Raw genomic sequence first — 26,897 nt, 5'->3', positions numbered from 1 at the left:
TTTTTTTATTTTCCTGCCCTCAACTATGGCTCAATTTCTTCATTTTTTCTCTTTTTTCTTTCTCTTCTGCTACTACTATTTCCACCTTCACTCCTCCACACAAGCTGTGTCCTCCACCTCCAGACTCCGGCTCCTTGAATGGAGTAAGGCGGCGTCTTTCATACCGCACCTGGAAGTGCTCCAGGTGCTCCCTGATCATCATCCAGCAGCACAGGTGTAGTGGAGGTGCTGCATAGGAACCCAGATCCTGTTCTGGCAGTACTTACGGGTTGAGTTTCCAAGCTCATGGCCCTGATGCCATCCAAGGGGGCTGCCCTCTCATGTTTCGGCAAAGGTACTGCTGTTGATATGTCCTCTCCCCCGGTCCTCTCATCAGAAGGGCATCCCGACCTGGCAAGGCCCCTGGCTGTCTGACCCCCTGTTAAATATGTAAGATTTTTTTCATTTTTGGCGTATTTTACACCTACTAGATAGTCAGCTTTTTACAAATTCAGTATTTAATCATTACGTCGGTAATTTTCCCAGCATAAAAAAATATATTTTAACACAAACACAGTAATCCTAATTTTCTTAGTAGACTATTTGTGTCAAAATCAAGATAAAAAACTTTTAAATCTAAAACACATTGCCAGTTCCCAAATTAGGATTTAAATTTAGCAAAGAAAACAACTCTAGCAACCCAGTTTGCACAAGCATGCAAATTCAATGCAAATATACATCTTATTTCTTTGCCTGCTGGGGTTTGAGTCCTTTACTCCCTGACAAGTCAGTTAAACAATCAATAAAAACTAAATAATTTAAAACTGAAATTGTTTGACAGGCTGCATCACTGGACGGATATGAAGGTAAGAGATCATGTATTAAAAAATATTTCTAAGTATTTATATAAAAGTAACAATAATAATTTAGGTTTTTAAATGTAAAATGATTTTATTCAAAATAGATATTTGTTGGTTTAATTTATCATTTGTTTTGCATCTAGACTAGAATTTCTTTTAATCATTAAAGTCTTATCTTGTAATAAAGTAATATTCTTCTAGAACTGGACACAATACAATATAAAGTGGAAGGGCATTGTATTATGTGTGATTTGAAAAATTAAATGAATGTTATAATTTAGAGCATACAGAATAAATTGAAATGTTTAAACATTATTTACAAATTAAGTGGTATACAAGATATTTTTCAGTACATGGAATAAAGTTACCTCACTGTCATGCAAGTAAAGTAATTAATAATTATTATGCAGAAAACCTGAAAGAATTCCATACCTCAAGGTTACATTCTTCTCCCCTTAAGCTTATTTCTGACTAACTTATTTTTCCGATTTACTGATAAGACTACTCAGGCTAGGGCAGCACGGTGGCGCAGTGGTAGCACTGTTACCTCGCAGTAAGGAGACCTGGGTTTGCTTCCCGGGTCCTCCCTGGGTGGAGTTTGCATGTTCTCCCCATGTATGTGTGGGCTTTCTCCGGGTGCTCCGGTTTCCTCCCACAGTCCAAAGACATGCAGGTTAGGTGCATTGACAATCCTAAAATTGTCCCTAATGTGCGTGCTTGGTGTGTGTGTGAGTATGCCCTGTGGTGGGCTGGTGCCTTGCCCGGGATTTGTTCTTGCTTTGCACCCTGAGCTGCCTGGGATTGGCTCCAGCAGTCCCCTGTGACCCTGTGTTAGGATATAGCAGGTTGGACGATGACTGACTACTCAGGCTTTCAACATATGACACTGCATACTGAAATATCTAATTTTATTGAACAGTAATTTGATATCATTAAGAGACCAAAGTTAAAACACAAAAGAGTTGACCATTTAATTCAAAAGAAAAAAGAAAAACTTAGTAGAAGTGGTTGAGAGAGTCATATCAGTGTCCTTTGCTGTATGTACATTTTTTTACAGTGTGTTTAGTCTTATTTGCTAATATGTATTTTTAGAAACATTATTAACTATGATAAAATTTAACTGCAATGTAAGATTAAATGGGGTTGCTTAGATGTCTGTGAAAGAAATATATGCACACCATGGGTCAGTTTCTTAAAATGAATGGTTGCAAAGGGACTGGCCAAATGTTCCATTCTAGCTTTACAAAGAAAACTAGAGGTGTCGGAATTCTCATACTGTACATAGAACAGACTCATTTGTAGCATCAGATGTAGTATTGGATCCTGAAGGGAGATATATGATGGTAATGGGAGACTTGTCTAATGATTTTGATAAATGTTTATGCACCTAATGTTGATGATAAGGAATTTATGCAAAATGTATTTGCATCCATTCCCAATCTGAACACTCATAAAATTATAATGGCTGGGGACTTTAATTGTGTTTTAAATCCACTTTTAGATAGGACTTCTACCACAGGGGGAATGGCATCTAACACCGCAAAGATAATTACAAAGTTTATAACCCAAACTCAAGAATATATTCTTTCTACTCACCAGTACATCATTGCTACTCAAGGATTGATTATTTCTTTATAGATAATAACTTGTTGCCTATGATTAAATCTTACAAATATGATGCTATTGTTATTTCTGACCATACACTTCTGATCTTGGAGCTAAAGTTACTATGCCCCACACACTCACCTTGCAGATGGCGTCTCAACCCGCTTCTATTAGCAGACGAGAATTGTACAGAATTTATATCCAAACAAATCAGCTTCTTCCTAGAGACAAATACATCCTCAGAGATTTCTGCAGGAATACTCTGGGAAACTCTTAAGGCCTTCTTAAGAGGACAGATTATCTCATATCTTTCCCACAGAAATAAATTAGAAACCAAGAAAGTAGCAGAGATAAAAAGCGAAATTACTAGAATAGATGAAGAACATGCCAGACTACCAAGCGAGGCTCTACATAGGAAAAGGCAGGCTCTGCATTCAGAACTAAACCTCTTGACAACTAAAGAAACAGAACAACTAATTTATAAATCCAGACATCATTACTTACTATGAACATGGAGAGAAAGCTAATAAGCTTTTAGCTCAACAAATTCACAAGCAAGAAGTGCACAACGCAATCTCAGTAATCACCAACACAAACGGAGATAAAATCATCGACCACAAAAATATAATGCACACTTTCAGAGACTACTATAAATCCCTATATACTACTGAGTTTAAAGAAGACAATACACAATCTAATGCATTTCTGGATACATTACAGATACCACAAATAGACACTTTTAGTGTGGAGGAACTTGATAAACCTCTGGTGTTATCAGAATTACTAGATGCTATAAAGTCACTTCAAGGCGGGAAAGCAGCAGGCCCTGATGGCTACCCTGCAGAATTTTATAAGAAATTCTCTGCTCAGCTAGCTCCCCTCCTATTAGCAACATTTACAGAAGCCAGAGACAACCAAACTCTTTCTCAAACTTTTCGCCAAGCACTAATCACCGTTTTTCCAAAACAAAATAAGGACTTATTACAATGTGCATCATACAGACCAATTTCACTCCTGAATAATGACGTTAAAATACTCTCTAAAATCATAGCTAGAAGGATGGAGAAAGTGCTCCCCTTGGTAATATCACAAGATCAAACTGGATTTATCAGGGGCCGACACTTATCTTCAAATCTTTGACGCCTGTTTAATGTAATATACTCACCAACTAAATCAAACACCCCAGAAATATTATTATCATTGGATGCAGAAAAAGCATTTGACATGATTGAATGGAAATACCTTTTTACTACATTGGAGAAATTTGGGTTTGGCCCGAACATTTGTGCATGGATCAAATTACTGTATACCAATCCAGAAGCTTCAGTTTGTATCAACAACATTTGTTCAGACTACTTTAAACTAGAACGTGGTACTAGACAAGGATGCCCCTTGTCACCGCTACTGTTTGCAATTGCCATTGAACCACTGGCAGTACATTGTCGAAATACTGATCAGATAAAGGGGATTATCAGAGAAGGATTGGAACAGAAAATTTCAATATATGCAGATGATATGGTACTGTATATATCAGACCCACAAAATTCTGTGCCTGCAGTCTTAACAGCACTCACAGAATTTCAAAAGATCTCTGGTCTCAGAATTAATCTGAATAAAAGTGTACTTTTCCAGTGAATTCTCAAGCATATAATATTAGATTAGACATCCTACCTTTTATCATTGCAGAACAGTTTAAATACCTAGGGGTAAACATCACAAGTAAACATAAAGCTCTTTATCAACAAAATTTCGCCATCTGCATGGAAAAAATTAAGCAAGACTTGCATAGATGGTCAACCCTTCATCTCACTCTAGCCGGAAGAATCAACACTGTCAAGATGAATATTCTTCCTAAGCTCCTTTTTTTATTTCAAAACATTCCAATATACATCAATAAATCATTTTTTAAGCAATTAGATTCAACGATAACCTCATTTATTTGGAACTCAAAACATCCACGCATCCAAAGAGCGACCCTACAAAGACAAAAGGCAGAAGGCGGCATGGCTCTACCTAACTTCCAGTTTTATTACTGGGCAGCAAAAATACAAGCTATAAAAACCTGGACACAAATTGAAGAACATACACAGGTTTGGTCCGCAATTGAAGTAAATTCCTGCAGTACTTCTTTATATTCCCTGCTCTGTGCCCCAATGAACACAAGTTATTGGCAATATACTGATAACCCAATTGTGCTTCACTCACTTAGAATATGGAAACAATGTAGAAAGCATTTTAAGATGGAGAGGTTTTTGTCTGTGGCACCTCTGCAGGAGAACCACCTCTTTCAACCCTCGCGAACATATGCAGTTTTTAATATCTGGAAAAAAATTTGGGATTAACTTGCTTAGAGATCTTTATATAGACAACGTCTTTGCATCCTCTCGAGCTCCATATGCGCAAAGCATACAATTATACAACTCAAAATTATATATCGAGCACATTTGTCTTGACTAAAACTCTCCAAAATGTTTCCAGGGCATGATCCAACCTGCGAATGCTGCAATCAAGTCCCAGCCTCACTGGGTCACATGTTCTGGGCTTGCACCAAATTAACATCATTTGGACCAAGATTTTTAATTACCTTTCAGACAGCCTTGGTCTCACAATCCCTCCTAACCCATTAACAGCTGTGTTTGGGGTTCTCCCAGATGGGTTTAAAGTGGAGAAAGACAAACAAATTATGATTGCATTCACTACACTTTTGGCACGCAGACTTATTCTGATAAACTGGAAGAACCCAAACTCTCCTCTTTTAAGTCAGTGGGAAACCAATGTGTTATACTATTTGAAATTGGAAAAATCAAATACTCAGTAATATTTTAAAATAAGCTCTTAAAGCACAGAGGAAGCAACTATTTCCGTATATCTTTGTCTTCTGCATTCATCTCTATTGACTTATCAAACTTATTATTTTAGGTATGTTTACAAGCCTTAAATTTTACGCCGTTTGCCTTGCTCTCTCTCTCAGGGGTGGGGGTCGATTTGTTCTTAACTCAATTTTACTTTTTGTAAAAATTGATTGATTTGTATGGAATGATTGCAATAAAATAAAAAAATGTAGCTGATACTTGTTTGGCTTTTTGCAGTCTTTTCCTGCACGTCTCCTTATTGCTAATCCACCACCCAGTCTTTAGCATCGGCTTTCATTGAATTGAAAGGAGGAGAAGCATTACGCTAACCCTATCAGAACTGGCTGATGTTAAGAGTGGTGTTCCATAGGGATCAGTGCTAGGGTCACTGCTATTTTTAATATATATAAATGACTTGGATAGGAATATAAGTAACAAGGTGGTTAAGTTTGCAGATGATACCAAGCTAGGTGGATTGGCAGATAATTTAGAAACTGTTGACTTATTACAGAAGTTGTTAGACAGTATATAGGCTTGTGAAGATTTGTGGCAGGTGAAATTTAAAGGAAGTAAATGTAAAGTATTAGACCTAGGGAGTAAAAATGTTAAGGTTGAATATACAATGAGAGGTCTTAAATTGAAAGTATACCTTATGAGGAGGATTTAAGAGTTGTAGTGTGCTTGATGCTATCAACTGCCAAACAGTGTTCAGAAGCCATTAAGGAGGCTAACAGAATGTTAGGTTATATACAGAGGTGGGTAGTAACGAGTTACATTTACTCCGTTACATTTACTTGAGTAACTTTTAAAAAAATTGTACTTCTAAGAGTATTTTACTGCATCATACTTTTTACTTTTACTTGAGTACATTTGTGAAGAAGAAACGCTACTGTTACTCTGCTACATTGGGCAACACTTGACTCGTTACTTTTTTCCATTTACACATTACACTATATTTTTGCAGGAAAGAAGTCGCCAGTGGATTTACTGCATGACTGTTTCACCAATTAGACATAGCAACAATAATCACATGACTCCGTTTCACCAGTCAGACATTGCCATGCAGTCACATGACCACATATGAACTTCCTGTGTCTTGCAGCCTTTGAGTGACTTTTTAGTTATGCGGGGCTCCTGTTCACTGCTTAATGGTCACAGCTTCACTGAAAGAAGCAGATCGCCGTTCCCAAGCCTGCCTTTCATGTTTTTTAACCGCTTGTCTTTTCTCTTTTACTTTGATTCCCCCTCCCTTTTTTTGAGCTGACCCGTATATATACACCCCCGTCTCCATGGGCCTTAATTACACGCCGCAGGAAGCCAATGAAACAATAGAGAATGATCGCTAGTGCAGGTGTGACTCGCTCTAACTACCTCATTAACTCCCCGCGGTCGTGCAATTGCACCCATGGAGACTGAAACGGCTTTATGGATTTGAAACTTTTTTTTTCAAGCCGTGGACCCGCTACACCACAAAGTGAATATGCAGTATTATACTGTCAGTGTACAGGATATCTCGTCACTGTAAGTAGTTTGCACTGTTCAAACATACATGTTACCTACTGTAGGTATCGGCTTCAAAAGCTTTGTTGTGAAAAACTGAGATTTGGAACTTTGTGTTATTTGTGCATCTTTATTTTGTAAAGATGTTATTTATTTTTACTCATTTTTTTATTTTATTATTTGGAAATAACAGAATTTGCACATTATTTTATATTTTTGTCTGTCTTATTATAACATTTCTAAAAAATAAATCATTTATTATGTTCAAACAGTTACTCTGTACTTGAGTAGTGTTTTTTACTCTTACTTGAGTAATTTTTTGGATGACTACTTTTTACTTCTACTTGAGTAATGTTATTTTGAAGTAACGCTACTCTTACTTGAGTACAATTTTTGGCTACTCTACCCAACTCTGTTTATATAGCATGATGTGTGGAGTACAAGTCTAAGAAGGTTGTGCTGAAGCTTTATAATACACTGGTGAGGTCTCATGTCAACTACTGTATGCAGTTTTGGACTCCAGACTACAAAAGGTACATAATAGCACTAGCAAAAGTCCAGAAAAGAATGGCAAGGCTGATTCCAGTGCTACAGGAGATGAGTTATGAGGAAACATTAAAAGAGGTGACACGATTGAAGTGTTTAAAATTATTAACAAAATTAGTACAGTGGATCGAGACTGTTACGTTAAAATGAGTTCATCAAGAATATGGGGACACAGTTGGAAACCATTTTGGACAAACATTAGGAAGTTTTTCTTCACACAGAGAACCATAGACACATGGAATAAGTTATCAAGTAGTGTAATAGACAGCATGACTTTAGGGACCTTCAAAACCAGACTTAATATTATTTTGGAAAAGTGAAGTGGATAGGATTTGTGATACATGAGACCTTGCCTCCATGAGCACTGCACTGTTCACAGTCTCTCTTAACACCTCCAGCTATGCTACCCCCCTTTGGATTGGCTCCAGCATCTGTTCCTGTCATGCAATCTGCTTGCTTTTGTCATGCCAACAGTTAGATAATAATGCCTTTAAATTGTAGCACAAGATCCTGACTCAGAGTAAATGACTTTGATATAATCCTAATGGATACACATCAAGAATTTGGAAAATACATATGAGAAACACAATTTTAAGTCTCTTTTGCATTGCTATAAGGACCACATCTGATAAAAACATGAAACCTACAATCTTTCGATTTAACCTTGGGAAATAAAGTGTATATAATCAAAGTAATTTGAATCATAATGACACAAAAGCATTACTGGCAATTCTGGAACAAATAAATCTGGTCTTGAATTTTGTTCAAGCTCTGAAGACAAGCAAGTGCCTGAAGCTGACCAAGAGCGTTGCTGAACTGACTTTGCTTGCAGAGCCCACTCATGGTGTGCCATGACATCATCTTTATTTGGTTTATTGCATGCTGGGTGTGTTCATTTGTTTTTAAAAATGTGTTCCTAAAACCTCTGTTTTTATATGCCACTCTGAGGTGCTGTTCTTTCCAGCTCCCCTTTAAAAAATAACTCATGAGAAGACCTTGAAATACTAAAATATGAATGGGGAAGTGTGATTTGATTCCTATAGTTACAGACATCTAGCCTGATAAGCAGTGCTCCTTATTGGTAAGGCTCGAAAAGTATCACACCAGACCTACCCACACAGGCAACACAGCAATACAAGCCAATCAATTACTAATACACAAATTATCCAGTGTGGCTGACAGCCAGGGCCCTTACCTGGCCGGGATGCCTATATTTTGGAAGGATCCGGAGAGAAAATAAGCACCGGGCATTATCTCTCCCTAGAGTGCTAGAGTTGCTGCTCTGTGAAAAGGTTGCTGCTTTGCACAGTGCCCTGGAAGTGAATCACTCACATATCAATACCTGTATATAATAACAAGCTCTGATTAAACAAAGAAATAAAGAAGGACACTGAATACAGATCTAGTAAGGATAATCAACAGCACACATTAGAAATGAGTCGGAGCCACTTGGAATTACACAGACTGATGTCAAGATGCAGAAATGAAGTATAAAATGCTGCTATGAATGTCATATAAAGCAAAAAATGTTATTTTCAAATTGAAATGAACTGGATAAAAAATGACAAACACACATAAACCTCTCACTAACTAAACTAGCAGTGTAAAAATTGTAACACTGCCATAATGAAAGTATTTGATTGTCTCAACTTCTTATTTAATGTGCATTTAGATCCATATACAGTAGTTTATCTACTGGAGGTTGTACAAGGTTGTACTTGGAATTTCATTGAATTCTTGAATAAACACCACAACATGTAGAACCTTCTTGACTACAGCTCTGCTTCTGACACATTTGTTACTGTCAAGCTTTTTTCATTAACTGGTAGACCTGATTATCAATCAGTTCTGGTGTTACTGGCTACTGGATTTTTATTCTAAAAGGAAACCAATAATGGATACTGAAAGGCATCATGTCTAATCTTTCTGCCTATTTTGTGACCTATAATGAGGGGTCCCATTAAACCTTTTGAGAAGATTTTCAAGGATATGCTTTTTAGGACAAATTTTTCATGTCTATTCTAAGCTTAGTGTGCGCCACCATCCTTTGGGCTAGTCATTATGGATATCCTCTCATGACACACCTCGCATGACTTCAATTATATGACTGTGTAAAAGTCAGTCCTAGTCATTTCTGGATCATCTGAAATTGTAGAGAAGACCAATCCCTATTAATTTGTTGCTTTGTAGGAGATTCTGGGAAAGAAAGTAGTTATTTCGACAATGAAATATTTTATTTTATTAAAGATGACTTTTCCATGGTAGGCAAACATCTTGACCGTAGGGCAGTGGCACCCAGTGCTACATGAGGATATTGATAAAAGAAGCAGAATAGGGGAGGGTTGGTAACAGTTTATAAATATTGTATTACTTTTATTTTAGCACTAATGACTAACAACAGAGATGCAGTATGTGCAGCTAATCAGCAGCTCTACTTAGGATATGCTAAACTTAAGTATTGAGTCTTCAGCCTGAATTTAAAAGCTGACACTAAAAGGGCATCTCTTATAGTGGCAGGCAGACCATTCCACAGCTTCGGAGCCCTGTAGCTAAAAGCTCAATCTTCCACTGTTATTTTATTAATCCTTGGAATCATAAGCATATCGGCATCTTCAGATCTTAATGTGTGCTCAGAATTGTAAGTAATGATAAGTTCAGATAGATAAGCCAGACCTTGGCCATTTAAGGCTTTATATGTTAAAAGGAAGATTTTGAATTCTGCCCTAAATGTAACCAGGAGCCAGTGTAAGGACTTAAGAACTGGAGCTATATGTTTGTATTTTCTTGTTCTTGTAATAATTCTTGCAGAAGCATTTTTGGTTAACTGGAGGCTGTATAAACAACAATTTGAGCAGTCAGTGAACGCCACATTGTAGCAGCCAATCCTACTAGAAATAAATGCATGAATAAAGTTCTCGGTATCCTGCATATTTAGAGAGCGCCTGAATTTCCCAATACCTTTAAGATGGAAAAAACATGTTTTGGATAGTTTAGTAATGTGCACTTCATCAAGGTTTGATATGGAAGTATCTCTACCAAGCAGTTCAAAAGCCCTGTGCAATGCTTCTAAAATCATTGGCTGCCACTTCTTGTATTCAAGGACATTCACTGAACTTTTCCAGAGTGAAACATCAAGCCCTAAATATCCTTTCCAACCCCTTGCTCCTTGCCAACCCTCTGTTTACTCAACATCTTTCCTTTAAATGTGTTACATCAACTAAGACCATGACTACCAGATTTAATAACAATTTGAGCACTTATCCTATGTGATACATGAATTTAACTTTTGTCCTGAAGTGTTTGGTATACTCATTTGACGAATATGTCTAAGTGTGGTTATTTGAATGCAGTTAGAGAATAAGAGCTACTGTTCTCCTTATGTGGTATATTTGCATTGATATTTTATTTATATGAGTTTTATTTTATCAAATTCCATGAAATGTAAATAATTCCATGTAACATAAAGTAAAATGGTTGTGAATCAAAGTATGTCTGCTTCAGATTGCACATAATCCATATCTAAATTGGACTGTAGGTTATGTTTTGTTTTAGAACAGGCCAATCAGAATCCAGTTTAAACAATTAAAAATACAAAGTAAATTAAAAATATATATATAAATAGTATGAATATTTTCCTACTTTTGAGTAACAATGCAGTACCTGATGATATTCTGTACCTCAAAAATATCTATGACCATTAAGACTATTCAAGATTAACAAAAACGTTTACTTTAATGTTTTAGCACATTGTTTAGAAAAGAATCACGCAAATGATACAATTGACTAGATTCTACATACTAGAAAATAATTTCCTTCTTTAATTAACTATGAATATCAGGTATGTGGTGCAAAAAATACATACCTGATTCTGATGTTCACATAAATTGTAAATCACTATATAATAGAATTTGCCGCCGTTCTTCATTCCCATAAGGGTAATAGTGCAACTCTCTGGAATTAGATTTTAATTAGTATGTTAAGAAATCACACACATACTAATAAATATTATTTTATTCTCACCAGCAGTTTCCAAGAAAGGAAGTGAGTATCATGATCCTGTTTTTGCTAACATGTAGAGGTAAGTTTGACATTGATCAATTGATCTGTATATGGTAATTTCAAACTATTTGTAATTTCTTTATATTTTGCTTAGTTTGTTCACATTTGGTAAGATTGAAAAGTATTACATTAATGATTCATAACCTACAGTATGCTATTGCAAAAAAAGTTTTATAGCAAAAGGGCAACAGATTTTAAAATATTGAGTATGAAAAATTGTAATCTTTATGGGAAATTACCAATCATTGATAACAGCACTTTTGTGAAATGACCATTATTCCTGAATAATCCATTTATCTATTATTAAACCCACTTAATACAGTGGCTATGGACAAAGGTGGTGGTTCATATCCTGACAATATTGCTTTCAAGACAGGAAGCGAAGCTCATACTCATGCACACAACTACACTCACTCAGGGCAGTTCAAGTTGCCTTTAGGGTGTCGTGGGGGGAAATCAAAGGAGTAGAGAAGAACTTGTGGCGAGAATATGGAGCCACCATTCCGGAATTCCAAGTATATGGAATTGACTTAATGGACAGTCGTCATTATTTGAGTCAATTAACCCTCCCATAACCCTACTGTTAACCACAGTGTAACCAGATGTTACTCAGCAAGTCTGCAATTAGACTCTATTGGAACCCATTGGAGTCAACTCCAATTCCAGGTTGGAGGCTCCAAGTTGTTGAGATATATAATTGATCAAATGAGAGATAGAAAATAGAACATTTGCCTACAAAAGAAAATAAATATGATATTGGATTAGGTTCTGAAGATGATATTGGATTAGGCTAAGACTTCTCACCTAAATACATGGTCATCAACCCTCTATCATTTTAGTAACCCTTGCATGTGGTGAATCTAGAAATAATAAAAAAGCATGCCATTGGAAAAATAGAACTGTTATTGTGGTGGGAGGTATTGGTAAATACTGTACTGTAAACAGTGTGATTGGAAGAAGGCACTTAAAGTGGCCATAGGTGAGTACAGTCCTTGGTGATATTGTCAGCAGTATTACAGGAAGGAAAGTGAAACAAGGTTGCAGCCTATGTTCTTCCCTGCACTGTTCACCACTCTCTCCAACCTCTTTCTGCTTTTCTCAGTAATGTTAAAATACCAGGTTATAACAGAGTGTTCTCTCTATTATTACTGTGTAAAACTGTATAAGCAAAAGTCTAGAGATGTTCAATTTTTTTAGTTGAGGAAGAAAGAAAAGTCAGTTCCCACCATAAGATGCTATTCATAAAAATCCGTAAAAATGAATCTTTCAAATCAACTGAGTGACTTTCAAGCTGCAGGATTGTGCACATTGTGGCTTAGTGTTGCTTTGAAAGTTAACTAGCATTTACTTGATTTTAGTGGCATTGAGTTATACATTGTAAGATATTACTCTGGCAGCAGATGGTTATTTTTTCAATTTCTTCACAATATTTAGTATTATTGTTATCAGTTATAATTACAATTATTGTTATTATATCTGCATACGTTACTGTTTTACAGAGTCATGAAAACATATAGTCCTTTAGTGAACAAACTAAACAACATTGATGAAAGCACAGAGCCTAGTCCAGTAGCAGTATTTATAGTAATGTAAATTAGATTGATTGATTGACTGACATCCAAATGACACTGTTTTGTACAGCTAAAGAGGTTGAACAGCATTGGAAGTTTCTTACGAAAATGCTTACAAAGTACATTAACACAAGATTTTGAAAAGTGTAGATGCTAAATTACCAACCAGACTATGGAATGAACCATCTTATTTGATCTGTTAGCAAACTGATATGAGGTAAGGAGTTGCGCATAAATAAAGCAGTGACACAGCCAGTTTTTCAAAAGCCTTCATAGCCAATGAAGTGAGAGCCTCCAATCTATGGTAGTTAACACCACATGCTTTAGATCATCGGTTCCCAAAGTGGTCGATATTGACCCCCTAGGGTCGATTTGAGCTTTCTAGGGGTCGATAGTTTCAATAAAAAAATTTGGAGGTCGACGACAGCAAAAATAGACGTCCCTTACTACTGATATTTGTTTGTTACTTCAAAATATCTATGATTCCAATAGGTACCTAATTAAGAAGTAACATAATTCAAAAAAACACTCTTTTGATAAAAACACATTACATACCAAACTTGCGAACCAAAAGGTAAAATTTGTCATTAAAAGAGTCACACGTAAGAATGCATGAAAATACATGGAGCACAAACATGTCTATGCATCGTCTTATCGAACGTATCAAAGCATGTGCGGACATGAAAAACCGTTGCATGTGACTAGGGGGTCGACGGATTTAAAAGTTTTTGGTAAAGGGGTCTGCGGGCAAAAAAAGTTTTGGAACTCCTGCTTTAGATGATTTAAATACAGGGATAATGATGAGTCTTTTTAAAACACTTAGTGAACATACACCTCTGTAAGGTGATATTAAACATGTCAACAAATACTCCAGCCAAGCTCATTTTCTTAAAAGTTTCAGTGGCATACATGGCCTTATCTGCAAATAAAAAGAAGACTTAACTGAAGTGCATAATGACAATTTCCTTATCTCAACCTTAATTTCTTTTAACTTACTGAACTACCCTGCAGCTCCACCAACAACGTTCATCTTTGTTATGCTTGTAATTTCGTTATGTAATGCCTTTAATTTTTTTTGCCCACTTTTGTAGTTTTTCCTTGCTCCCTTGTCTGTTCTTTGTATTATTTATATTTTTAGTCTGCTCCTTTTCCCTTTAATTATGTGCTTAGGGCTTTCAGGGATCACCCAAAAGTTCTGTTTAAAGCACCTGTTTGCCTTAGCAACATTGCTGAGGCATTAGATGGTTTCTAACTTTTGTGATTTGGCTTTGTTTCTGCAATTGTGAGTTGGTAATTAAATTTAGATTCATTTTTTTTCACTGAGTGTTCTTATTATTCAAATGTGAAGATTGTCCATACAAAAAATAGTTGCTTTTCCTCTTTTCACTTTATATTTAGCTTTATCTACCATATTGGACTTTGTACTGATGTTTCTCCTCCAGGTGCAATTTTAAAATAGAAGGGCAGTAAAATATACAGTATATGGCAGATATGAGTAACATTAGGGAAGAGAAATATTGTGGTTTTCAGACAACAACTGATTTATATATTAAGATGTTTGTTTCTCAGTACAAATATTTTTGTTAAAAAAGCATTTAACTGTTGCAGGTACAGATTTATATTCATTTTTTTTTCAAATATATATGAAAATTATTATATTTAAAATGTTATAAAAAATTAGCACTTCTAATAATTTAAGCATTGACAGAAACCTAAAAGTGTTGCGGTGTTGCACTGGGTACTTTCTGTACAGTGACAAACAAATTTACCTTTCCTCTAGTTTATATCATTTTATATAAAAAGCAGCAAGAACACTTTTCAGGTGGTGTGACAAGATAAAACTATATTCTGAGTTGATTGCACAAAGTAATGTTCAGAAGTGCAAAATACACTGTGGTCCTAAGTTTTTTATAATAACTTGTGACCACATGAGAAGTATCAGTCCATTTTCTTTTAAACACTAGAATTACCAGAGCCTACGAGAAAACTCGTAAATCCGGCCCACCTTAAATCCATTCGCACGTCTCAGTCAGCGTCTTTTGTCCTGTAAATGTGCCGAATAAGACAAGCAGCAAGCAGCCTGCTATTCCATCCACCACCGTCGCAGAACATTCACTAAGTTCTTCCAGCTCATGCCTTGTTTTATTTTCTGGGAGTAAACTGCTGGAGTTTTAGAGTGGAAATAATAGATCATTATTTGGAACACATGCATTTCATGTGTGTTTTGTTTTTACAGTAATCTGTGTAAACACATTGTTAAAACAGAAACTTTTTCATATTTTAGTAATAAATGTTACAAAATGTAGGCATAAGCTATAGAATGTGTGAAGCCTGAAGTCCAAAGATCAAATTAACACTTTCACAAAAGGTTTCTAGGATGATATAACAGCTTCCATGGCGTAGCAGTAAGATTCGTCGACTTATAATCAAGAGTCCCCGGTTCGATCCTGACTGTCTCCTATATTACTGTTTTCAGTAGTGAGCTGCTCTTATTGTTAATATTATACAGTACACACACACATTTGGTTTGCATCTGTAACAGACCGTGTACATTTATAGTACTGTACTTGTAAAAGTTACCTTTTTTTTCACTTTTATTCTCTCACTCACAATCATGATACATACTACTGCCCTAGGGATCTGATGCTGTTAGTTTTTATTTGAAACTGGGAATAACTGTAGATGTGAGTAGTGTTTTGAGGCAATGGAACTGGACATTTTCTGATCTGGGGGATAAAAGCTGACACACAAACACTGGTGAATCTGCCTTCTTCATATCTTTATTTTTTTTTATTCAGTTTTATTGAGTGTTCCTGCTCACGCAGAATTAGTATGCACCTTATGGTGTATGATGTCAAAAAAAAAAAAACACAGACGTAGGTATATATGATATTTTGAAGAAATCATTTTATGACCTGAATAGTACCAATCAGAAAACATCATCGCACTAATGCAATATTATTTGAAAACGAACAGCGTCAGATCGGGTGTGAATTTACGCTGACGCCATTACTTAGAGTCAGATCAGGAGGGGGTGGGGTGGGGGTTGATAGTACGTGATTGTCATTGAGAGAATAAAACTGAAAAAAGCTAACTTTTACAAGTACCATAAATTTATACCCAATGTCCCATATATTTGTCTCTTTCTTTTTTTTCTCTGTGCTGCAAGAACTGTCTTTCCTACAGTTACTACATGTGTACCTGTTGCAATGCGCACAATTCTCTGTATGCTGTGGTTTCTATTACACACCTGAAAGAAAGAGACAATATATGTGACATTTTGAAGAAATAATTTTATGACCTGAATAGTACCAATCAGAAAACATCATCACACTAATGCAATATTATTTGAAAACGAACAGTGTCAGATCAGGTGTGAATTTACGCTGGCGCTGTTACTTAGCGTCAGATCAGGAGAGGCTTGTGTTAGAGCGTGATCATCGACAGAATAAAACTGAAAAAAGGTAACTTTTTCAAGTACAGTACTATAAATGTACACGGTCTGTTACAGATGCAAACCAAATGTATCTGTGTACTGTATAATATTAACAATAAGAGCAGCTTTCTACTAAAAACAGTAAATATAGGAGACTGTCAGGATTGAACCGGGGAATCTCGATTATAAGCTGGCAAATCTTACCACTACGCCATGGAAGCTGTTGTATTGTCTTTGAAACTTTTGTGAAAGTGTTTATTTGATCTTTGGACTTCAGGCTTCACACATTCTATAGTTTATGCCTACATTTTGTAACATTTATTACTAAAATATGAAAAAGTTTCTGTTTTAACAATGTGTTTACACAGATTACTGTAGAAACGGAACACACATGAAATGCATGTGTTACAAATAACAATCTATTATTTCCACTCTAAAACTCCAGCAGTTCACTCCCAGATAATTAAACAAGGCATAGCTGGGAGAACTTAGTGAACATTCTGCGACGGTGGTGGATAGAATAGCAGGCTGCTTGCTTCTTGTCTTAACACTAGAATTACCAGAGCCTATGAAAAAACTCGTAGATCCATCCCACCTTAAAATGCTTTGCACCTCTCCGTCAGCGTCTTTTGTCCTTTAAATGTGTTGATAAGCAGCAAACAGCAAGCAGCCTGCTATCACATCCCCCCACCCCGCACAGTTTCTCCCCGTCCACTCACATATAAGAACAATGCAGCTACACCAGGCGTAAAGGAGAAAGATGGCAACGTTTGGATACAGGATGAAGTTGGGTGGCATCCTTCCAATCACCTGTCCTTCACAGAAACAGCACGGCTTACAGAGCTCGCCAACACTACACCATCCAGATCTAAACACTAGTGTGGTGTATGTGCCCAAAAAAAGTCTGCATTCTCGTACCATTGCTCGCGTACTAAAGTGTCAGCAGGTATTTTTCGTGGCATTACATGCGTAATTTGTGAGCATTCCCTTGTCGATCAAACAGAGGAAGCTCTGCAGCCTACTTGTGACTTTACGCTGTAGGAAGATAAGTAAATAAATCAAGATAAGTAACATTCGATCTGGCTTTTATATAAGTAAAATATAAATGCTTCTTATGTAAAGACCATCACAAAACTTAATCACAAACAGGAGTTTGCACAATACGCTGGCGAGCTCTGTAAGCGGTGCTGTTTCTTTGAAGGACAGGTGATTGGCAGAATGACACCCTTACACCTGGTGCAGCTGCGTTGTTCTTATATGTGAGTGGACATTTCTTGTGGGGAGGGCTTCTGTTCTCTTTCTCCGATCTGTGTTCACCTTTGTTATAGCATGTCTTTATTTGAAAACAGCAGTGTCAGATCGGGGCGAGCGTGAACGCCACAGAGAGAATAAAACTGAATAAAAAAATGCTAAACTTTTAAAAGTACCATACATTTACACCATCTGTTACAGACTCAAATCAAATATATGCTTTTATTCTATAATAGTAAGAATAAGAATAGCTCACTACTCAAAATGTTTATTTTGGGAGACGTTAACACTCAAACCCAGGATCTTCTGAATAGGTGTCGGCAACTCTAACCACTGTACTACCAAAGAAGTCAGGATGACAAGCAACACTAACCTGATTTCTTTTTCTTCAGCTATAGTCTTGGGAGGGGAAAAAAGCACATTTGTTCTGTTATACTTGTATCTTTTGTGCTTATTTGATATTTGGACTTCAGTCTTCACACATTATACACTTCATGTATAAATTTTATTGTTAGTAATTAAACATGGAAAACGTTTGTCTTTTAGGTATGTGTTCAACATTTCCTGTCATCCTACACTTACACTGATCTTTTTTGACACAGAACACATGTGAAATGCACATGTTCCGAATAACGATATATTTTTTTTAGCCTAGGTACCTGACTCACTGATAAACAAGGCTTCATTTGGGAGACATTTTTGCAGTTTCTCCGGTGGGGGGGATGTTATAGCAGGCAGCTTGCTGCTTGGGATTATCAACGCATTTACAAGACAAAAGAGCCGAATAGATACGTGCAAGTGGATTTAAGGTGGGCCGAAGGCTCTAGTAATTCTAGTATTAAAACAGTAAAAACAAGAGAAGACCGAGCAGACTCCACACAGTCATTTCACCATTTAGATAACAGAGTTAGAAGACAGACATACTCCATTCATGAGATCTACTGATTCTTCAAATGTGAAAGAAACTTAATAATTCACCTTTCTTTTAACACCATTTTGGTGCCCTATGCCAGAAAACCACTAGGTCTCCTTTACCAACCATCACTAACACACACACACACACACCACACACACATTATCATTATGCTTCCATTATGGTACACATAAATCCTGTGTAGCCACCATTAGTTTCTTAAAACAACACAAATAACTGATAAATTCCAGGTAAAGGCTAAGCTAGTCTCATAAGAGAGCTGCTGCTTTGTTCTTCAGAATCTGACCTTACAAGTAAGGGTCAACAGTTTCCACTGCATTTATATGCGTCATTTGATAGCTCTTTTATTATTGTTTTCATAGCATTTGTCTAACTGTAATCTATTGTCAATGATAATAATTCATAAGATATACTCATGTGGCTGTCCATATCTGATTCAATCTACAGTAGATGATGGAAATCCTGCAACAGCACTAGCTGACTTATACTCAAGCAATGGTATACAAATTCCAGGTAAGTACTTCCAGCTGTAAAATGTTGCATATGTTTATAAAGGTTAAATTAATCTGCAACAGACAAAATTCTTTCAATATTTTCTCTTTTTGTTTAAAGTATGTGGCAAAGTACAATAAAGATGTTGGATATATTATTTCTTTTATTTGAAAAAGTTTCATCATATATTTTTCTTTGTTTTTGTTCACTTCTCTGTGCTGGTTAACCTGCTATCACACATTAAGCTCATTATGTTTTGTCGCTGTCAGTTTTTTGTTTGGTTAAATTGTGTGGTTTAGCTAGAGCAGGGGAAAAACAAGTACACCCCTGGGTTTGGAGTTTCCTCTACATCTCCCGGTATGTAGGCTGCTGGCACCTCTTTTCAGTCCTAACCTGAGCCTGTCAAAGCAACACCTTTAGACCCAGCTGACTGGTGAGCTCTGTCAAGTAATGTGAGAGCAGAGTTGATGATGAGAGAAACTTGTCAGAAAGAGACAGATTTGATCTTTCCAAGGAGAGAAGACAGAACAGGTGGTCACTACTACTTTTGCAGAAAGAGACCAGCTGGTTTACTCTGAGGAAACACAACAGTTTTTGTTGTTTTTACTGAAGGCTTTTCTCAAAGAAAGTTTACAGTCTTGCCAATAAAACAGTAACGGACTAGAAGAATTGTGGCCATATATTAAAACTGCATGAAAATAGTCCAGAACATTCAAAACGCATTTTACTGGAAAATACTGGAGACTTAATAAAACAGACAATAGATAAAGTAGAAATGTTAGTTATTTAGGCTGAAAGGAAATGTGCTGTGAGATCCTGAAAAGGTTCGTAGTCAATTTTCAGTAACTAGCTTTTTTTTGGTAATCAAACTTGTTTTATATCCAACCAAATATAAGTGATAAATGATTGGAATTAATTAAAAATCATTAACAAAAATAGATTAAATACAAACCCTCACCAGTGCCACTCCACGTCCTTAAATTTGAATTTGTAAATGTTTTCATTAATTTGAAAAATATCATACATGTAGAGAAATATGACGATTGTAGATTTCTGAAATATTCAGTAATTAAAACTTTTTTATACACTGAATTTACAAATTTAAAATCATTTTGTTACCCCCTCATCTGTTAATGGCCAACAATGGCACTGAACACTCCAATTGGCATAAATATCACAACGCTTTCCTAAAATGTACATTTTATTTTCTTTCCCCATATTTTAAACTTTTTCATATGTTTGTAATTTTGGAAAATATATTACTGTATTATTCTGATTGTTTTGGTCAGTCTTACTATATGAAGTAATTTGCAAAGTCCAATATATCTTTTATGATAAAGATGACTCTGAGACATCATAAAGGTTTGGGGCAGCCACCCATATATTGTGTCCTGGCTGCAAATGCTTTGAAAATAATAACAGATCTTAACAGATCAGAGTCCACCATTGAACTAAGCTTATTGACTTAAGATGGCGACTTTAAAGGCCAGTGGAGGAAGTGAAGTGATCGGCAGTGACAGAACCAGGTGGGTTTTCCTGAGAATAGTCTGTAGGGAATTGAGAGAGACAACTAGTGCACCTCGCCACCTCCTGGTCAGGCATGGAATTACTATTATTCAGGCCCTTTAGTTGTCTCCTATTTACACATGTTTGACAATATTTGTATAATAAACCTGCTTAGTCCAGTTCAGGGGCATGAGGATACACAGCCTTTTCTAAAAACATGCAGAACAAGACCAGAATCACCTCTGGACAAGGGACTAGCTCATTGCAGGAAACAGTCATGTACACCCACAGTCATTCATATGGGAACTAATTTTCATTTACCAGATTAGTATGAAATGTATGAGTTTGAGATATGGGAGAAAAACTGGAAAAACGCAACTGTCAAACAAAAAGTGTCCAAAGACTTTGGAGCTATGTGTCAGTAGCACTAAATACACATTATAAATAAAATAAATAATTAGTATGATAAACGCATATCAAAGTATGAGAAATAAACAAAAAATGTTTACAATGACAATAAAATATTAAGATTTTATAATTTTAACTTGGTGACTTGTGAAGTTCCTAATTTTATCAGTGGAAAGGCAAGATTTATTTTGATAAATAAAATTTATTAAAGCAAGGGTGGCACAGTGGTGTAGTGGCTGCTTCACAATAAGGAGACCAGGGTTCATGTCCATGGTCCCCCCTGTGTGGTGTTTGCATGTTCTCCCCGTGTCTGTGTGGGTTTCATTCAGGTGCTCTGGTTTCTTCCCACTGTCCAAAGACATGCAGGTTATGCTAATTGGCCCTAGTGTTTGCTTGGGGTGTGAGGGTGTGTGTTCACCCTGCAATGGACTGGCTAGGGTTTGTTCCTTGCTTGCAGTCTGTGTTAACTGGGATGGGCTCCAAGCTCCCCACGACCCTGGTCTACATTAAGCAGGTTAGCAAAATACAATATTTATTAAGGTTTGCTATTTTAAATTACTTGCTAGATTTTATGTCAAAATACAACATGCAATAAAAACAAAACAATAAATAGCGGCACGAAAAATGCAATACACCTGTTAAGTATTAATAAATCCTAAACAGTCTCATCCTGAGCTTTGTGAAAGCACAAGGTTCTCTGAAATGCATATAGTAAGTGAACATTATTTTTTATCAGCCAATTCTATTAAATCTTTGTTTTTTCTGATTTCTATTTTAATTTCTATTTCTAATTTTAATTCTTTATTTTTAGGGCTCAGCTCATCTGTGCTTAATGTTGTTTCCAATGTGACAGTCTGGCATGAAGCTTACAACTACTGTCGGAAGAACAGTTCAGACCCAGCAGCTGTTTCTGCTGTGAATCAGCTAATGCAAAAACTAAATATTTCTGGAAAGGATAACTTTTGTACCTATTTGAGTTTTTATGAAGTAAAATGGCAGTGGTCCAACAAGGATGCAGTTACATATTCAAACTGGAAAAGAAATTTCTTCTGTGGTTTTGTCCAGTCTGATGGCACCTGGAATGATTCAGTCTGTGATGACCAAAAAACTTTCATGTGCTACAAAGGTACAGTACTCATAACAATTAAGATAATGTAGAAAGCTTCTGAAAAACTATTGATTCAAACCAAAAAATAACCACTTCTACATCAATTAATTCTATCATAATAATTCTATGATTATTCTAAAGCTAGCATATAATTAAACCAATAGGCCCTTTAAATTATCAGTAATTAGATAACTTCATTGAGCATAGAAAAAACAAGATCTTATATGAACTAAAAGTCATTTTATAATATAGCTAAGCATGAAAGAATATAATACAATGATATGAATGTATCACATGCAACATAATATACAAGATATAAAACTTCCAGGATTTCCTCTACTAAGTAGTCATCCAGGATATGATACTGGAATATGTGAAGTGATATCACTGGAGAGGAAAGGAAGAGATTCAACAGTAGTACTTAGAGCTTAAATTAATTCCCATCTCCACATCAACATTAGCTAACTTTTTTTAATCAATACATAAACCAATACAGTGATGAACAGAAAATTCAGACACCAGGTCTAGATAGTGTCACAGACATCTAGGGGCCCTGCCCAGCCTGGACGCCAGCTGAATGAAAGCACCAGGGGAGAGAGCATTTTCAGGGCATTACCTACCACAGAACACTAGAGGGAAGCCCCCCTGGGTTGCTGCAGCACCACCGACTCCTACAGGGATTCATGGGAGTTGGAGTTTTGTACAGCCCTGTTGGGTCCCGTGAGTGCTACCAGGGGATGCTGTAGGAAATACAGAGCCTTTTATTGCAGCACTTCTGCCACAACTGGAAGTACTGCCAGAAGAAGACTGCAGGGCACCTGGAGCACTTCCGGTGTCACTACTCCAGGAGAGAGATGAAGCTTGCCGGCGAAGGAGTGGAGGACAAGAGAGAGAAAACAGAGAGAAGGAGAAAGAAAGTACTGTGATTATTAGTGATTCTATTGTACTGTGCTGCAAGTGGAAATGAAAGGGAAGTGTTCTCACTGAAAATAAATGTGTGTTGTGCTGGAACTTGTGCCTGGTGTCTGTGTTGGCTGTGTTTGGGCAACTGGTGTGCACCCTGAAGGCCACAGTAGATTCAAAGACTCACAATAAATATATTGTGTGGGAAGATTAAAGAGTTAAAGTTCACTTCAGGAATAATAAAATTCATTGAGTTTAAAAAGATGATTTGAGATTCATACAGTGCAAGCCATCAAGGAGGATTAAAGGATAAGTTTCAGGGATAGCAACTGTCAATATCAGGTGTAGGGAAAAATGTGTTTTGATTTATCAAATTTAATGTTTATGTGGATATAAAGGGCTCATAACTATTTTTAATCTTCTTTCTTTCTTATGTGAAGTTGGCAGGCATGCTAGTAAATTGTTTTGTCAGACACACTTAAAAAACAAAATACATAATTTGTTTTTCACAAATACATAATTTGTATTACAAGGATTATAGAAAATGTATATATATAAATGCATCTGCAAACACAATACACAACAAACAAGATAAAAAATTCTGTCCTACCTACCTATTGTCTTTTGCTTGTAAAAAGACAGTCTTATAGACTTACTGAATGATATTTTCCAGCACCTGCAAGTCACAGTCAGACACTTGAGCTACAAGTTAAAAGAGATAGAAGTTTTCATCTCAAACACTTAGTTTTTCTATAGAATTTACAAAAATAACACCTTGAAAAGACTAAACATTTGCCCCACAAAAACAGGTTACTATTTTCAGCTTAGGTAACACCAGTAACTAAAAATATTCTGATACATGTAATAGCTTTTACTCTAACTGCTAAAGTAGCCTCTAAGTATAGAGCGTAGGTTTTGTCATTCATGTCATGTCAAGCTCAGGTGACACTATTTATCCCTAGAATTGTCACACAGAAATTTAATTTGGCACATGTTGTGCTTTGCTAAGTGATGCAAGCTTTTCGGACTGACAATATGTGTACTGCATGCTAACATCATCTTTACTGGTGAGAGTGAACTGAGAGTGGGGTGCTGTGTGTTGTTGTGCGTGAAAGTTAATTACACAACAGCATTTCCTCCTAAAACTAAGGGGTCATGCAGTAATTTTTACAGTTTTCTGTACATTTGCAAGGGTGTTTTGGCTGTTCTTTTCAACTGCCCTGCATTAAGGGCATCTTGTGAGTGAAGGGTATGTGTGTGCATCTTGGCAGCACATGCATAAAAGGCAGTGGCAGCAGCAAGCATGGCATAACTCAGCAGTACAATAGTAATTAATTAGCCAGCTTTGTATCTGTTAACAGTAAATATGTGTGTGGGTTTCCCAGTAAGGAAGAAAGTAATGGAATTCTAGTTAACTCAGGCACATTGTGCACAAGCTGTTAAGCACTGGCACAAGGAGGAAGGTGAGGGTAAAGAAGGCAAGAGTACATTTTAAAAGGAGGGCATAGTATTGATAGTTGTGTTGCATAAGATAGAAAGAAAGCAGAAAAGAGACAGTTTTTAGGGAAATAAACATGAGTAAAGAAAATCTATTAAGAGATGAAAACTCTTTCAGCAGACAGCTTCAAGTGTGTGTAGCAGTGGGAAGAAAACATGCAAGTAGTAGTGAGAGTATCTTTAAGCCATAAATACAGTACAGGGGCTTATAGAGGGCCTGTGTATATTAAACAGGTGCTGTAGTCTGTTAAACTTGTAATTAATTTATGTTTCATTTTCAAGAAGCTTAACTGTCACCCAAACAAACTTTAATCATGGGGCCAATACAATTCATGTCCTGAAATTTTTAGAAGCTGGCCTACATGTGACAGAGATTCCAGCTGATCCATTATCTCAAGCTCAATGTCTCTGAATTGGCTAGCATGTCTTATAGTAAACAACTTGTGGATTCTGGCCAGTTTTCCGCTACAGACACATCTTGCATTCCCAAAGTAGCGTGGGAGACTAATCCAGATTAATGATGTAGGAATAGGTTCATCACAGTCAAACATAACACAGTGTCATAGGTAGGGATGAGAAGCCCCAATGGGTCACCTCAAAACCAGTCCCTAGAAAGGGAGAGTTAATGATTATGGAATCAGTCATTAGGGGAATTGAGAGCAGGTTTGATCCACAGACAGAGAGTCTCATATGGTGTATTGTCTTCTGCATCCACAGGTATGAGACCTTCTCTGAAGGGTCAAATATAGGGGGTGGATCCTGTTGTCAATTACATACATAAGAACATACTGTCAGTTTTGCAATCCAAATTTTAACACTTAGGTGCAGGACTGACAAGGTGGTTTTCTCTGAAGTTCTGAATATGCCATGTGCCAGAGCAGGAAAGATTAAGGAAATCAGCAGGCCTAACATGTGACTCAAAGCTTGCTGTAGGATAGAGGGGCCTAGGTTTATGGGACATTAGAACTCATTTTGTAACAGATGGGACCATTTCTGCTGTTAATGGTAAAAAAAGGAGTATTGTTATTTTGGGAAGGTGCATGAGTAAGTTGTTGGAAGATATAGGGAGGGTGGGGGAGGACAGGTACTTTAGGACAGCCCAGGCTTACAACATCACATAACTTTACAGGCAGTAGTATAACTACACATTTATATGATAACTGTGAAAGTTCTAGTTCACTGTTAAAAAGCTAGTAAGTAATACATTAAAATGCATGTGTTAATGATCAGAATATCTCTCTATTATAAAAAAAAATCTTGGGAGGGAGACTAGGGAAAGGAGATGTGATCTTCTTGGAAGACAATTTGACGTCCCATGAGAGACAATTTAACGTCATGGAAAACAAGGCAGCGAGACAACATTTAAAACAAGTTCAGGAACATCAAACCTAGCAGTTGTTGGAATGTTTTTGGCAGAGACACTTGCTCTTAAAACAATGAAAAGCAACAAGCAGAACACGCAGCTCGCCAGCAGCAGCAAGCCAGCAGATGATCCGAGCACTTCTCCTTAGTGTGCATTGACACCCCCCTTTACAACGCGAGCAGCAGAGACACAAAGTGGCAAAAGAACAGCTGCTGTACAGGCTTTTAAATGATCGACGTGCAACACAACAAACAGAACACGAAGCTCACCAACAGATGATTCAACCGCTTCTCCTTAGCACACATTCAGCCCTCCCCCACCCTTCACAACACGAGCGGCAGAGACACGAAGTGGCAAAAGGACAGCTGCTGTATAGGCTTTTAAATGATCGACGTGCAGCGTGGCAAACATAACAGGCAGCTCGCCAGCAGCAGCAGAAGCAAGACAACATGATCTGACGGCATCTCCTTAGTGTGTGTTCAGCCGCCCCCCTTTGATAACGCCAGGAGCGTTATACGTTCTGCGAGAAAGAGATTTAACCACCGGAAAATAAAGGACAAGTATTTTTTTAAAGTTTTACAGTAAAAGTGAAAATAATGCATATGTAACAATTCCTATGAAAATAACAAACTCTTTAAATTGTATATCCAGTACAGGGTGGGAGAGTGAAGCGAGCAGGGGGTAGAGCCCCCTAGTTAATAATAAAATAAATGAGTTGTATTTAGTAATAGCCTTTAATTATGAAATAATAGGAATAACATACATTTGGCTAAATAATGATGGGAATGAATATAACCTAAATGGGTACACATCATTGAGGAAATACTGGCAGGATGAAAAAGTAGGAAATTTGCCATTTATCTAAAGCATGATTTGAATGCACATTTTAGAGCTTGGGTAGGATGTTTGGATTTTACTAGAAAACATTGGGGATAGATGATTCAAATTACAAGTGTGGTATAGATCATGTAATAGTGACAATTGTATTACTATATACCTTTTTAATAATCCTCAAAAGGCAAGTTTT

The 26,897-nt window shown here is 36.7% G+C and overlaps 1 protein-coding gene across 1 annotated transcript in view; it reads left to right on the top strand.

Annotated features, from left to right (window-relative positions):
* The first annotated feature begins 769 nt into the window (after positions 1–769).
* LOC120539114 (macrophage mannose receptor 1-like) overlaps positions 770–26,897 on the top strand; it is a 47,327-nt gene continuing 21,199 nt past the window's right edge. Inside the window, exons 1-4 of the mRNA XM_039768885.1 lie at positions 770–845; positions 11,366–11,420; positions 19,041–19,106; positions 21,811–22,125. Coding sequence (XP_039624819.1) covers positions 840–845; positions 11,366–11,420; positions 19,041–19,106; positions 21,811–22,125 — 442 coding nt within the window. The 5' untranslated portion in view covers positions 770–839. The remainder of the gene's footprint in view (positions 846–11,365; positions 11,421–19,040; positions 19,107–21,810; positions 22,126–26,897) is intronic.

The sequence above is a fragment of the Polypterus senegalus genome, chromosome 11, assembly GCF_016835505.1.
Source record: "Polypterus senegalus isolate Bchr_013 chromosome 11, ASM1683550v1, whole genome shotgun sequence".
Classification (NCBI taxonomy): Eukaryota; Metazoa; Chordata; class Cladistia; order Polypteriformes; family Polypteridae; genus Polypterus; species Polypterus senegalus.
This window is presented reverse-complemented; position numbering and strand designations above follow the sequence as displayed.